We start from the raw sequence: 14249 nt of genomic DNA on the forward strand, positions 1-14249 counted from the left end.
GCCCTGGCCAGACAGCTTGTCCCAGCCCCAATTCCCCTCCTCCCCCATGCCCTTTCCCTCCCCGCTGTGCCCATCACAACAGACTTACCAGCTGGAGGCAGCTGTGTCCAGTTTGGTGAGGACTACTGCCTGTTTAGTTCATGGCTGAATCTCTGAAGCAGCGACGAATCTTTGGATCCCATTCGGTTGAATTGAATCGGGACAGTGATTCGAATCTCTGAATTGAATCACTGTCCCTCCGAATTGGCCGAATCTGAATCCAAAGTGAATACTTGCTGCTTCACACAGGCCTGCTATCCAAACAGTGCCAAATGATAAAAACTGCTGAACAGCAAGTACATTTACAGTGCACAATTAGCCCATGACATTACCACAAGACATATTTTAGCTAAGACTTTAGCACAGTGAATGAAAGATTTGTTTATTTGAATTGCAAGAATTTACTATTTTAGACAAGATAAAAAGGACATAAGGTATATAACCTTTCATGCTTCAGTACATGAGTCAACTATTAACTCAAGTCATTTGAGGTTGTATGTACTTTAAGTATAACAAACTCCTACCTTCTGGATTAACTGGGATTTAGATAAGCATTTATTTGTCTTAAGATCAGTTTCAGTTGTTGAAAATTTTCAACAACTATGGAAGGATAGGTTGTGAGAGAATTAAAAAAATAATAAAAGGAACTTCTTGGGCTGGTATGCTTGATGATTGAGTGACTGAATCTCTCAGATGTCTATGTATTTATGGTGTATAAGAGATGGGGGAAATGGAAACCAAACCAAATCTTCCTTTACCCATAATACAGATCTTGTCATATGGCACTGGCTACTGCAGTTTAATAACTTCATTACCAACCAGGAAGTCCTGCTTCAGATCCAAACCTACCCTCAAATGCCAATTTACAGTTCCCTCTGAGGACAATGAAATCTATAAAAGTGTTTGTGAGTCCTCCTTTTCTGTCTACATAGAAATGAGGGTTGCTCGGCTCTCTCTTAAGGTCAAATTCATAGGAGATGCTCAAGTGGGAGAAAGACTTCAAGGTTCCCTCTGTGAAGTTGCTTCATATCTTTCATATATCCTTCATATCCTAGGGCAGCAGGATTTGGCTATGTGCCAAAATAGCCACAGTTCTCCCAACCCCTGTATCTAAACCACTGATAGATCCTGAGATTGTCCTTTATTAATTCTGCAGACTGTCCTTTATTAGTTCTAAGCGGGGGAGGTAAGACAAATATTATCTTAATTAACATTAGGATTATCCAAAGCAAATCTATGATGTTCCCGGTAACCAGTTTCAGAACAATAAAGCCTAAAGATCGTGCCATGGCAAATCATCCCACACAAGGTTATCAATACCCCACCAAGAATAAACACCTCTGCTGGACCTTTTGTCACAACATACCTATATTTCAAAAAGGAGAACAAAAGAAGCACGTCTACACAATATGTTTACTGAGCAGTAAATGTCTCAGAATCTACATGTGCGCCCTATTAGGTTAAAGTAAACTAATTTACTCTGCAGCAGGATAGTACTTGTACTAGTACTATCTTTCTGTGGAGTAAAAAACTCCACAACAGTGCACATGTAAAGGTGCTTTGGTGCAGGGGCTGCCTGTCAGCTAACCCCATGATGAAGCACCCTCATGCCCCAGCCAGCCCCCCTGCAGCATGTTGAGCCAGGGGGAGCAGCCCAAGCTGGCAGGATGACCTCTTGGGCCCCCTGCTACCTGGGGCTGTTCCAACCCAGCTCAATGTGCTGTGATCCCAGGTGTATGTTCAAATAGCAATAAACTCAGAAGTTTATTTCTCCAGAGTTTAACTCCTGGGTGCACATTCAAATGATACACCTTGGCACAATAAACTCTGGAGTTTATTGCTACACATTAATTGCACATGTAGACGCACCCGAGATGTATGATTTTATGCACTGCTACATGTTAATGAAAGTAGAACACATACTTTAGAAACACACTTTCTATAGCAACTCTGAGCTAATGACTCAAAACAAAGTACAGAATTAAAAAGTAGAGATAAAAAGGAAGAGATGAAAGATGTTTGTAGGTTAGATTTTAGTGAAAGTGAGAAGTGACAAGATTCAGGGATACAGGCAGGCATTCATTGATTATGGGAATTGCAAAGGAAAATGTTCTCACATTAGTAGCTGGGTAATCATATGGAAGGACAGAACTAGACTATTTGTAAATGAGCAATGACATTTAGGCATAGAAGAGAAATGAATCTATGAGATGCAGAGGATTCATAAATCAACATGGTCATAAATGTACAAGTAGTGAACCAGTGAAACTGCATGGGAAGAATGTGATCACACTTTTGTTACACATGCAAAGTCACACAGCTACATCATACACAAGCTGGACTCTGGAGAGATTAGCATTCACCCAGACAAAGAGAACAGAGTTGTGAAACTAGTTGTAAGAAAACACTGCCAATTAAGTTTAATATCATTAATAGATTTACAAAAATCAAGGTTAAAAGAAAGAAGGATGACTAACAGAGAGGCAGAAAAATCAGAGATCTAAGAACTTCATCCTGTAGGATTCAATAAAGGAGGGGAATTGGCCCAAAGGAAGTTGGCAGCAGTCATGAAGGATGACTAAGTAGAAGGGAAATCAAGAGAACACAGAACTGGAGAGACCTACCTTGGGTTTTTTTAAGTGAGACAGGTAAATGGGAAGAAAGACTTTCATTAACAGGCCATAACTATAGAAGAGTTATTTCCATACTATGAGGAGAGTGAAAACATAAGCATGCCACCAACTGCAATGAACGTTAATCAGCATCAACCTCCTTTTCCTTCCACATCCAACTTCATATACAAAAATTTTAGATGCAAATTTTCCCATCACTGCACAAGCCAGCTTCCAGATAGAGTTCTCTAAGGGAAAAGTTTGCTGATATCTGACCTCTTTGATTGTATTACTAGGTGCTGGGACATACTAATCCAATATAACCAGTGAAACCAATCACAAATACAACAGAAAAGGATCTTGTTTATAAAAGAAAGAGCGTTCAAAAACATGCAAGGTGACTAATATATCATGTAATGCAGTTGCCTTAACAGTCATGTTTTTACAGTATGAACAGGCAGCATAAACTTGTTATGACCTAGCTCCAAGACAACAAAACCAAAGGAATCCAGGAAACAGAAGAGACAAAGATACATCTGAAAGTCTACAAGATGTAAAATCAAAGTACTTGCTTTTCAAAGCCTAAAGAGACAGCAGAAAGTATCCCACAGCTTTATGCAAGAGAGATAACTCATTTGAAAAATTAAATGCCAGAGGAATGGTTTTAGATAAATGACGAATTAATCAAATGGGGATTCTTTTAAGTGACCTATTCAGAGAAGGAAATAAGTACTTCATTAGCAAAACAACTCTAATTTTATAAGGGAATCCCATATCTGCAATTCCAGCCACATTTTCACCACCTTGGCTCATTTCTCAAAATCTACCTTCCTGCTTCTGTGCCCAGGATCTCACTAATGTCTTACCCTTCACCCCACTCCCCTCCTTAGCATACCACAAGAAGGATTGTGTGAGAACTTCTGTAGAAGCAGTGGGAGAGCTTCTCGGGGCAATACGCTATGGGTACACCCACTGAGGGCAGAGGAAGGGCCCAAGACTCCGCTGTCTTCCAGGGCAGTGCCCATCTATCTAAGCCAGAGCGCCTAGAGTTGGAAGAAAAATTGTGTTGGGTTCCCTGGGTGACTTTGGGACAGTCACCTGGCCTGGGGGAAAGGGGATAATAAGCATGCTGTTGCAGTGCAAGAAGTTTTGGTGTGTGCTAAATGGCTACGAGAGAGAGACAGAAAGCAGCTTGGGGCCAGCAGGACAATCCAGACTAATGTAACAGTCCCAAAGACTGGAATGAGTCTCCACAAAAGTACCAGGGATTCAGGTTTCTGAGCTCAAGTGACAATACAGCTTTAGAGAACATGAAGAAGATTGATTAGGACAGGATCGATTGGGACACAGGTTACCAGTCTGCTGGAACAGATAAGAGAATCTTACTCTCTATAGGTAGGGTTACTTTGGTGGGAAAACGTTAACACACAGCTTCTATTGGGCATCTCTTTGGATTTGCTTCTGATATTTCCAAGGAGATACTGCCTCCGGATAAAGATATTATTTTGTTGCCATATGCAGTATTTGTCCAGTGATATTGCCTTGTTTCTTCAAGAAGGGGGAATGGTTCTTAGTAAGAAGCATATAACGTTGCCTTTCCTTTACCAAGACTGGGATACTACCCTAGCCTGACAGTCAATACAGATCATCAAAGCAAAAGTTCCATTTCTCACTGAAGACAACGGCCTAGAGTTTCTGAAGACTTTGTTATTGTAGATCTTTTCAGATTACCCCACATTAATATTAGTGAACACTCCACATACTCAACTTAGCCTGAAAGCACTATGAAAAAATATTCTTTTCTGTTGATGAAATCTGAAATTGGTGTGAGGGCAAAGTATAGACTTGTTGGTCCCATAACTAGCCCCTTTACAATTTGGGAATTCTATCTATACAAACCCATCAATAATTTCCTGTACATTGCTCAGCATTATGACAGCAGCAACCCTTACCATTGCAATAACCTTGTTGGTTGATCTACTAAGTGGTCAGCTGAGCTAGGGACAGATCGTCAAAAAGCCTAAGCCTGAATTGATTCAATCTTTGCAGGTTAGTCTAACCTGCATAGATTGATCTGATTTGCAAGTGGACAGACATTCACTTTTGAGTCCACAAATGCAGCCACATGCCTGCATTGGCTTAGGCTAGAAGCTGGCAAGGGGTGTGGTAGAGCGAGCCTTCCCTTCCCTTCCCTCCACAGTGCAGAGCTGATGGGGGAGGAGGGGTGGCCAGGCTGGGCAGGCTACTATGATTAGGGAGGGCTTTAAATCCCCACTCTGGCCTGCATAGTCCCCAGCCAGGGTGTGCCTGGAGGGGGAGGGGGAAGCAGCCCTTGCCAGGCTTTTTCCCCCTCACAGCTCAAGAGGCAAGGAGTCCCTGGTCCCTGGCTAGCACTCTGAGGCAAAGGAAGGAGGGAGAAACTGCTTGTGTGGAGTCCATCCACCTGTTGATGGTACTGGATCCCTCTCCCCATAGGCAACACATAAGGGGACATGGGGGGGCATGTGCCCCCCGAGAGAGTGCTGGTGCACTCCGGTTGGTAGAGGGGCATGGAGAGCATTAGTACCCCCCTACAACTGGCTCCACTGGCAGCATGTCAGACCCCCCCCATTGCCGGTTGGCCGCTGGGGGACCCCCCAGTTGTGCCCCACTGGTGCCCCACCAGACTCAGGAGCCACCAGTCACCATGCCTCTCCCTGTTTCTTCATGCTATCTGCAGCTGTAGACAGGAATTAAATGGCACCAAAGCCTCTCAGAACTGCCTCCGAGATGCCTACACTTTGACAGCTTTGAAGCAAGCCAGCAGGGAGCTTATCAGAACACAAGTCTTATCAGCCCATGAAGCCCTACAAAAGAAAACAAAAGCATCTCTCTCATTAGTTTCAAGCTGTTCTTACCTGCAGGGTGAATTTGCATTTGCAAGCCACTGGCTTCTTGCTCAGGAAGCAGCAGTCTCTGGCTGCAGCCCTGTGTGACTGGCTAGCTGGCTGTGACTTAGCCCAGGGGTTTTGAAAGGGCAAAAGATGATTGGAGGGCTTGGGATTCCCTTTCCTCACCACTCTGGTAATGATTTGGCCCAGGGGTTCTGAAGGGGTAAAAGATGATTGGAGGACTTGGGATTTCCTTTCCACACCAATCAGGCCCCAGAGACTCACCCTCCGTGCCCCCTGATTGGCCCCTTGGGTCACTTGGAGGGGGATAAAAGGGACAGCACAGCTGACTCAAGGGAGACCAGTGAGGGACCACAGGGAAGGAGCTTCAAAGAGCTGACAAGTGCTGGGCCAGCGGGGTGGGAGCAGTTGCCCCAGAAGCACCTGAAGGAGTGGGACTTGCAGGCAGCAGTTGGACCCTCAGCAGTGCAGCATGCAGCCGGCAGGAGAGGCTCCCTGCTGGGCTCCAGGACCCCCTACAAGAGGCTGCGGTCAGCAGGAGAGGCTCCCTGGCTCCAGCAAGGATCTGAGCAGCGAACTGAGAGGTTCCCAGCTCTGCTTCCAGCTCCTCCAATCTGAGGCCAGGCAGCTTGACGTGAGGCCAGGGCTCCAGAAAGGTCAAGACCCCTAGCAGCTTGGCATAGCACCAGCTCTGGTGGCTGTGTGGTAGAGTTTCTGCCTACCACATAGGAGATTCAAGTCTCAGCTCCGGTGACTTGGGGTGAGTGAAGTAACAGGGAGAAATTCTTGTTGCAGTGAAAAGGGGTCATTGTGTTTTCCCCCTTTCTCCCCCTCCAGGTACCTAGGCCCTATATTCCTTGTCATTTGACATTTTGTATTTTGTGCCTTTTATATTTCACTAACCAGCATCGTTTGTTCTGTTGTTTGTATTTTATATTTTGTTAACCCTGTCTTTTGTCAACTGGCTGAATATGTCTATGATTGTAAGTGTCTAACCTTTGTTGAATCCTGCCCCCTCGGAGCATTGTAGTGTCCCCTATACCCCCTTGTTTATGTCTATGTTCCCAGTACTGTTCTCTCATTAAAAGGTATATAGTTAAGTTCCCTTTGGTGGTCTGGCTCTGCTCTATCGGGGGAGGAGAGTCCCTACACCTCCCACAGTGCTTGTGCACCTGTTTTGATCCTTTCAGTTGGAGAGGGGATACATCTTGGAGTACCACCCGGGTTCCACCTGATTAGTTCCAGAAAGTCCTAAGTGAACACTGTTCTGTCTGACACTGTTCCACTGAAATTGGAGACACACACACAGGACTGGGGTCCCTGCTGCTGACATATCTGCTGTGGAAGAGGGAAGAGAGGTATCGCTGCTTGAGCAGTGACCAGCGAGGGGAGGGGGGGATAAGGAGGAGCATGGCAGATGCTGCTGTGCCCTGTCAGGCAGACTCCCACCCCCTTCTCAACCAGCCAGAGCAGAAATAGTGCTGTGGCTAGGGAGGAGAGAGGAGGACCCAGCTCTGCTCTTTGGAGCAGACAGCCCATCCCAGGGATGAAAAGCATGCTGGGATGCCAGGGGGCTCTGACTTAACCTAAACCAGGAAGAGGTCTGGGACAGAAGTTCCATAAACCAGTTTGACCCAAATCAGTTAAGTCTGATAGTACATTTAACCCAGTTTATCTTAAACCAGTTTGGGACATTTTGAAACTGATTTATGTCCACTGAGCTTATGTTTTGTTACAGGTTTAAACCAGTTTCTGATTCCTTAAACCAGTTTATGTGTACCTTCTGTCCCTAGTCCTACTGACTAGCAGCAGTCAGCGGTGGCAAGCTCCCAGACAGTGTTATGCTTATCCAAGCTATGCGGAATTTTCATATAGATGTTTCACCACTGTAGCTCTGGGCAAATCCTACATACATTTCTAGGATAATAGCTTTTGACCATTTTGTTCTGCTGCTACATCTCGTCATCCCAGGTCTGCAGCATTAAGATATCCCACTAGACAGTGCTTGTTGGGTGAGTGCAAAAGCAGTTCACTCTACTTAGCAAAACTGATCTAAGAAAAGATCTAGGCAAATGACTGGCTTGAGTCCAACATCCTCCTGCTCAGATGCCCTTAACCCCCTGATTCTGAAATCATTGCCCAGCTTTAGATATGCTTGCAGGATCCTGCATATATTAATCACTCTGTGGGTCATAGCACTCTCCAAGGTTTTCTCCATGCTGCTTGACAAAACTTTAAAACTGGTTCTGGCTCACAAAAAAGACATAATGGGATGAAATGAGAAATGAGGAGCTGCTGCAGGATATGTGAGCAAAATGCTGAGAGCTTATTTTGAAATAACAGAGTGCTATGTGGCCTCCATGGTGAAAATAGCTTAATTACCAGAAAACAATGCAGTGTCGCCATGACGCTCACGCAAGAGCTGTTACAGATCACTTCACAGATACACAAAACCTTCAGCAACTTTCCAGTGCAGACATGCCCTACATCATTGGTGCCTGTCACCAATCACACAACCTTACAGACAAAACTGGAGGCCAAGTTAGGGCCTTTCAAAAATCAACCTGGTCTGTGTTTGAATAAAACTAAAGCTGAAATTCTGAGCTGTAGCAAAATGAAGAATGCTGTGCTTATAAATGCATGAGTGAACCTTAGAAAATACAGTGAGTTCTTCCTGCAGCCTTCTAAACACGTGAGGGCTGAAATACTGACATGGGTAGAGATCTGTGAGACTGACTACGCTGACACAATTACTCTGGTATTTGCTGTAATAAGTCCTGAAATATTAAACGAAATAACCCCTTTTAGGAATAGTTCCAGATTCTAATGCTGTGCCTGACTCAACACAGACTTTCCTACAGTGGGAGTTGCATAGCTAAATGCTCTAGTTCAGGGGTGTCAACAGATGGCCCATGAAGCTGCTGTATCTGGCCCACTGGGTTATCAGTGGGCCTCTGGAAATTGTGGGGCATTGCTAGCAGAGTGGCCTGCAGAAGAATCCAGGGCTATTGGGCCTCAGGGGACATGGTGATTGGCAGCAGGAGGGTGAAATTGCAGTCACCTTCCAGCTGCTTCACTTACCACTGCTCATGCATCTCTACGTCCTTAGTCAACAGACCTGATGCTGCCATGTGCTGCCTGCCCCATGCCAAAGCCAGAGCTGGAGCTGTCAGAGCCATGTACCCCATGTGCTACCACTGTGGCACAAGGCCCAGGGCAACAGCAGCAGCTCTAGCTCTGGCAAGGGGCATGCAGCATACACTAGGAGCTGGAGCTGCCACCACTACTGTCTGCAGTGGGGAGGAGCCAGAGCTGCCACCAGCATTGCCACCAAGGCCACCCCATGCTGGAGCCCCAGCAGACCAGATCTGTCCCAGGGCAGGAGGCTAGTTTGACACCCGTGATCCAGTTGGTTATGAAAGTCTCAAACATTGCAATGCAAATTCCATGAGAAACAAGCCTTTGTCTTTCAAACAAATCCCCACTAAGTGGAAAGTCTCCATGTTTGGTCTCCTGACAGAGGTGATTTGGGAGGAGAATCTAGACTATAGTCCCAACAAAAGTAGCAAACTAACTTTGCTTTGGAGAAAATATACAAATTACTTGACTTTCCCAGTTTTCACTCTCGGCTCTACTCTCAACTCTTTATATTCATTGTGCTTGTTTGCTTGCCCCCTCAGGCCTGATAATGAATGTCTTGCATTCAAAAGCTTATCTAACTTTATTCCAACCCTGCATTTTGTCTAATAAAAGACATCACCCCCCAAAAATCCTTGCCTCTCACACACATCCTGGACCATCATGGCTACAGCATCACTCTAACATTACTAGTTTTTCAAGTATTTTTCTTCTTGTAAGGTAAGTTGGTCTCTTGAATAATTAATCTGTCATTGGGTTTCTTTTTTCATAAAAGACAGGACTTTGTTCCTCTCTCAAAGCTGGGTGAAGACATTAATGAGCCTAATTCTGATTTTACTTATGCAAATTTCTTTGTTATAATTCCCCTGATTTAAATGGGTACTACTCTGTAAATTCTTAGTGCAATTACTACTAGCAAGCACCATGCATTTTGAAATAGTTCAGTCAGAAGCTTATACCATTTCCTCCATCAAAGTCTTAGGAAGTTTATGGGATTATATCCCCCAAAGCAAAATTATCCACTGTCTTGGATGTTATGTAGGCATTTATACTTGTAGAAAGTATTTACCGTTCTAGATCTAGTAGCATTTTGTATTCTATCAAATACAACGCAGTGGGCAATGAGACCCTTAAAAGTATTTAGGTACAACAACACCTATGACTGGCAGTCCAGTAAAATCTTAAATCTTGAACTAATACCTACCACCAGATTTAGGTGCCATGAGAAAGGATCTTCAGAAACCATGTGAATGGGGAGCTGTTTATGGTACCCAGAAATGCAGTGCAATTTAAAAGGTCATAGCTCACTGATCTTATCATCTGGTAAATTAATAGACCTGATAAAGTATGTGGCAGGAAACAGATTAGTTGATGAGTTTCTTGCAAAACTGATCTGAATCTAATTGAACACAGTAGCTCTATTAATTTTTCTCTGAATTCTAAAGCAAAATATTTTCTCAAATCCTGTCATGTACCTGTACCTAATTTGTACTTGGATCAGTAAAGAGCTGGGTCATTCTGTAATTCCAGTAAATGGAAAAGGAAAACAAAACAAAGACTCTGAGTCTTCTTTAAATTGAATAACCCAGTAAATTTTTAGTCTTTATTTCTAGAAATCCTTGTAAAAAATGTTTCGTGTACAAATTAAGTTATGCATTTGCAGCTGTGGCATAATAGAAAGCTACTGATCATTTTTATCCAGCTCTTATTCCAATTTGACCCCTGGATTTCCCAAACAGAGAAGGACAAATTCTGTAGGTCTATTACTGCACCACAACACTGAACTGAACAACCCTAAGCCAGAACAGCAGTTCCATCCATTGTCTGTTGTCAACATGCAGGAAGAATTTCTCCTTTCCAAATGGGCAAAAAATGACTTTCCTCACCTGTTTCAATGTGTTGCAGAAATTCTTGTGCAGTTTCCTTTTCATGTGGCTGAAGGACAGGTTTGTATAGCTGCCTGGCTTCAGAGCCATTTCGTTTTAGGCAAAAGCATTCACTTATCATAACCAAGCACTCCTTAATTCTCTGCACCAGACTTGAGGACATTCTCTTTACAAAGGACACAAAGTCCTGCAGCAGCTTCATGCACTTTCCACACAGTTGACCCATCCTTAGTTTACTTGTTCTGGTATCAATGAAAGCCTAAGAGAAATAAAAAGATGGACTGACCCTTTCCTTCCACCTTAGTTACTTTCAGCGCTAACTTGTTATTTTGTGATAGATCTTGATTTAAACAACTCTGTCAAGATCTACTGAAAAAAAAAAGAAAAAGAAAAGAAAAGAAAAAGAAAAAGCTAAATTATTTCCTGCATGCAAACAAACTGCATGGCAAAACAAAACTTAACTGTGCACAATACGCTGAAGGCCTCCTTTGTGACGACTGCAAAACATTATTTTAAAGGTTGGACCGCAGTCACATAAAATCACTCTTCCTTTGCTTCAATTGCAAACAAAATATATAATGTTATACAAAACTGTTCCATAAGATAAAAGTGAAATTTAACTGTTGGACTAACTGCTGAGCCCTTTGCAAGCCCAGTGAAAGCATGTGGGATAATGAACAAAGGCAGCTGTGGTTAAAGTAAGGCAGCATCACATATGTAGGTAAGGCCCCACCTTGTTTACATGTCTACTGCCTGCATCTGCCAATGGGAGAGGAACACAAAATAAGGCAAGCTAACAGGTTTTTCCAGTTTCCCTTGAAGTTTAGACAAGAACAAAGGCCCAGCCTGGCTAGACAAACATCTTGTAACTACTTTAAGAACAGTATTCTCGCCAGTGAGACTGAAAAAATTGGAAAGGTGTGTAAATACAGCTGCCAAAGATGTATATGACATTACATTTTCTCCCCATCAAACAAAATTTGCGCAGGAATAGGGGCTTATAGAGATACATTTTGAGGGGAATCATGGGAGCTGCTTTAACTATGTATTTCTCAATAAGGGAAAAGAAAGCAGATAGGAAAGAGAGTTTGTTTCCTCTCACCCCCCTTCCCATCCCCTGATCACATCATTTTACTGCTGTAGATGCCTATGTCTCTTTCTCTACACACACATTTTTACAAAAGATGATATTCAAAGTAATGTTTTAAGGTACAGGGTTTTAAATATTCCCAAAGTTGCTGGTAAAATTTGGTTTGACTCACAACTTTAATTGTATAACTAGCTTGCGCTGGTCTGCTGAGTAGTCACTTAAGCCAGATTTCCTGTATCAGTGGGTTATATTACCCTGGGTGCATCTACATGAGACATTTACTGCAGTTACCTAATTAGCTCCACAGTAAAATCTCAGCATCTACCTGTGTGGCCCTATTAGGCTGCAGTAACTATCCTGCAGCAGCATTATTTAGTACACTGCAGCCAGAGCCAACCTGAGCAGGGTGTGGGGCCCGGGGCAAATCAGTCCATGCGGGGCCCCAGACCCAAAGACACTGCCAATGGCAGCGGCGATGGGGAATGGGGATAGCAAGCAGCTGGACATGGAGCGGCCACTTCACCCAGCTCCGTGCTGGTGCTCCTCCCAGCTTTGTGGGCTTCCACAAAGAGTAGGGGCAAAGGTGGTTGCCCCAATTCACACCCCCTTGGGATGGCTCTGACCGCAGCGCACATGTAGATGCTGATGGGGCTGGCTGGGGCATGAGGGGGCTTCAGTATGGGGGCTGCCTACAGGCTAGCCCCACACTGGAGCACCCTCATGCCCCAGTCAGCCCTGCTGCAGCACATTGAGCAGGGTTGGAGCAGCCCCAGGCTAGCAGGTTGGCTCCCCTCTTCCCCCACCCCCCTCACCCTGATCCTCTGCAAGTTGGAGCTGCTCCAACCCAGTTCAACATGTTATGGTTCCAAGCACATATGTAAACAGGGCCCAGAAGCAGTAAACTCTGGTGCAAACTGTGCTGGAGTTTATTTAGTTGAATTAACTGCATGTGTAGATGTGCCCCCTGTGTACCTACTAATGCCTTTTTACACATTTGCCTGCAGCGTTTAAAAGAGAGGTGTCATAGGGCCCTGGCAGATGTTACATTTATTGGGTGATTAATGTGTTAATTGGTTATAAACAGTCACATGACACAAGGTAAGCCAATGTATAGCCTGGTAAGCCAGCCACAAATATCATATTTTCTCAAATACAACACATGGCTTTTCCCCACCAAACTAGCAGGTAGATATTGGAGTTTGCAATATATGAGGAAATATGGTAACAGCAGTTTCTGCAACTTAGGCCCCTGCTAGACATGCAGGTAAAGCTGTGATGGGATCTGATGTGCAATCCACACAATCACACTTCCTGCCATGCCACGTGTGTATGGCATGAGGCATGACTGTGGGATTGTATATCGGATCCCATCAGCTAGGGACAGACATTCAAAAAGTCTGAGACTGAATTGATTCAATCTTTGCAGGTTAGTCTAACCTGGCTAGACTAAACCACTTTGTAACTGCACAGATATACTAGACATGCAGACACATGCCTGCAGTGGCTCGGGCTAGAAGCTGGGGGGGGGGCTAGATTAGCCTTCCCTTTGCTTCCACAAAACTGAGCTGACGGGGTGGGGGGCCCCACAGGACACTCTGATTAGCCCACCAAGGAACTGATAACAGTGTTTTAAGAAAACCCTTAAGAAAACAACAGAGGGAGAGTACCAGCTACCTGTTGATTCTGCCTGTTGATTCTACTTGTTGACTCAGCACAGACCGTACCCAGCATGTGGTCTGCTAGTTGATACACAGACACCTCCTGAGGAAGGCAGAAGAGATGGGGGAATTCCTGCTTAGCAGGAAGTGGTGAGGGGGAGGGAGGAAGCAGCCACAGTCTCTGCTGGAGCTGCAGCAGAGAGCAGAGGGGAGGGGCCAGCTCTGCTGTGGAGCAGAGAGTCCCACCCAGCCCAGAGAGCATGCCAAGATGTTGGGGGTATCTGATTTATCTTAAACCAGCAAGGGGTGTGGGACAGACACTGCATAAACTGGTTTGACCCAAATCAGGTAAGGCTGATACTAGATTCAACCAGATTTATTTCAAACCAGTTTCAGCCATTTTCAAACTAGTTTATGTGCACTGAACATCTGTTACAGGTTTAAACCAGTTTCTGACCACTTAAACTGGTTTATGTGTAATGTCTGTCCCTAGCCATCATGTCTTATCGCCTATGCAAAGGGAACCCAGGATTGAAGATCCTTGGCTCCCTCTGCACCAGTAAGTAGCAAGCCCCCATGTCTGGGAGCCCCCTCAGCTGACTGGGCTCCCAACCATGGGGGTGTATCTGGCCACACATTTCATTAATAGTGTGATAGGAACCAGCCACAAAGTTACTGTACATTTCTTGGGTTATAACTTTGTGGCTTATTCCTCATTTTATCACCCGATATAATTGATTGATTGTGTGGCTGAGTTACAACTTAAAACATAATTAACTGGTTAATAACATCTTAAGCCTAATGTGTGGCAGGGGCCTTAAGCTCTGATGAGGTAAAAGCAAAAGTAAAGTTTGCATGTGATCCACAGGGAGTTGAACGATGAGCAGGCTTGAGTTCCCTTTTGCTGCTACTGGGTTACTTTCTGGGCGCATCTA

The 14249-nt window shown here is 44.4% G+C and overlaps 1 protein-coding gene across 2 annotated transcripts in view; it reads right to left on the reverse strand.

Moving 5' to 3' along the window:
* The window catches only part of LOC109304749 (vacuolar protein 8-like), an 86852-nt gene extending 75622 nt beyond the window's left edge, over nucleotides 1-11230 (reverse strand). For both annotated transcript variants that reach the window (XM_019527551.1, XM_019527550.1), the window contains exon 1: nucleotides 10567-11230. In XM_019527551.1, coding sequence (XP_019383096.1) covers nucleotides 10567-10792 — 226 coding nt within the window. In that variant the 5' untranslated portion in view covers nucleotides 10793-11230. The remainder of the gene's footprint in view (nucleotides 1-10566) is intronic.
* Between the last annotated feature and the right edge of the window lie 3019 nt (nucleotides 11231-14249).

The sequence above is a fragment of the Gavialis gangeticus genome, unplaced genomic scaffold (assembly GCF_001723915.1).
Source record: "Gavialis gangeticus isolate Ggan-Ray unplaced genomic scaffold, GavGan_comp1, whole genome shotgun sequence".
In the NCBI taxonomy this organism is placed as follows: Eukaryota; Metazoa; Chordata; order Crocodylia; family Gavialidae; genus Gavialis; species Gavialis gangeticus.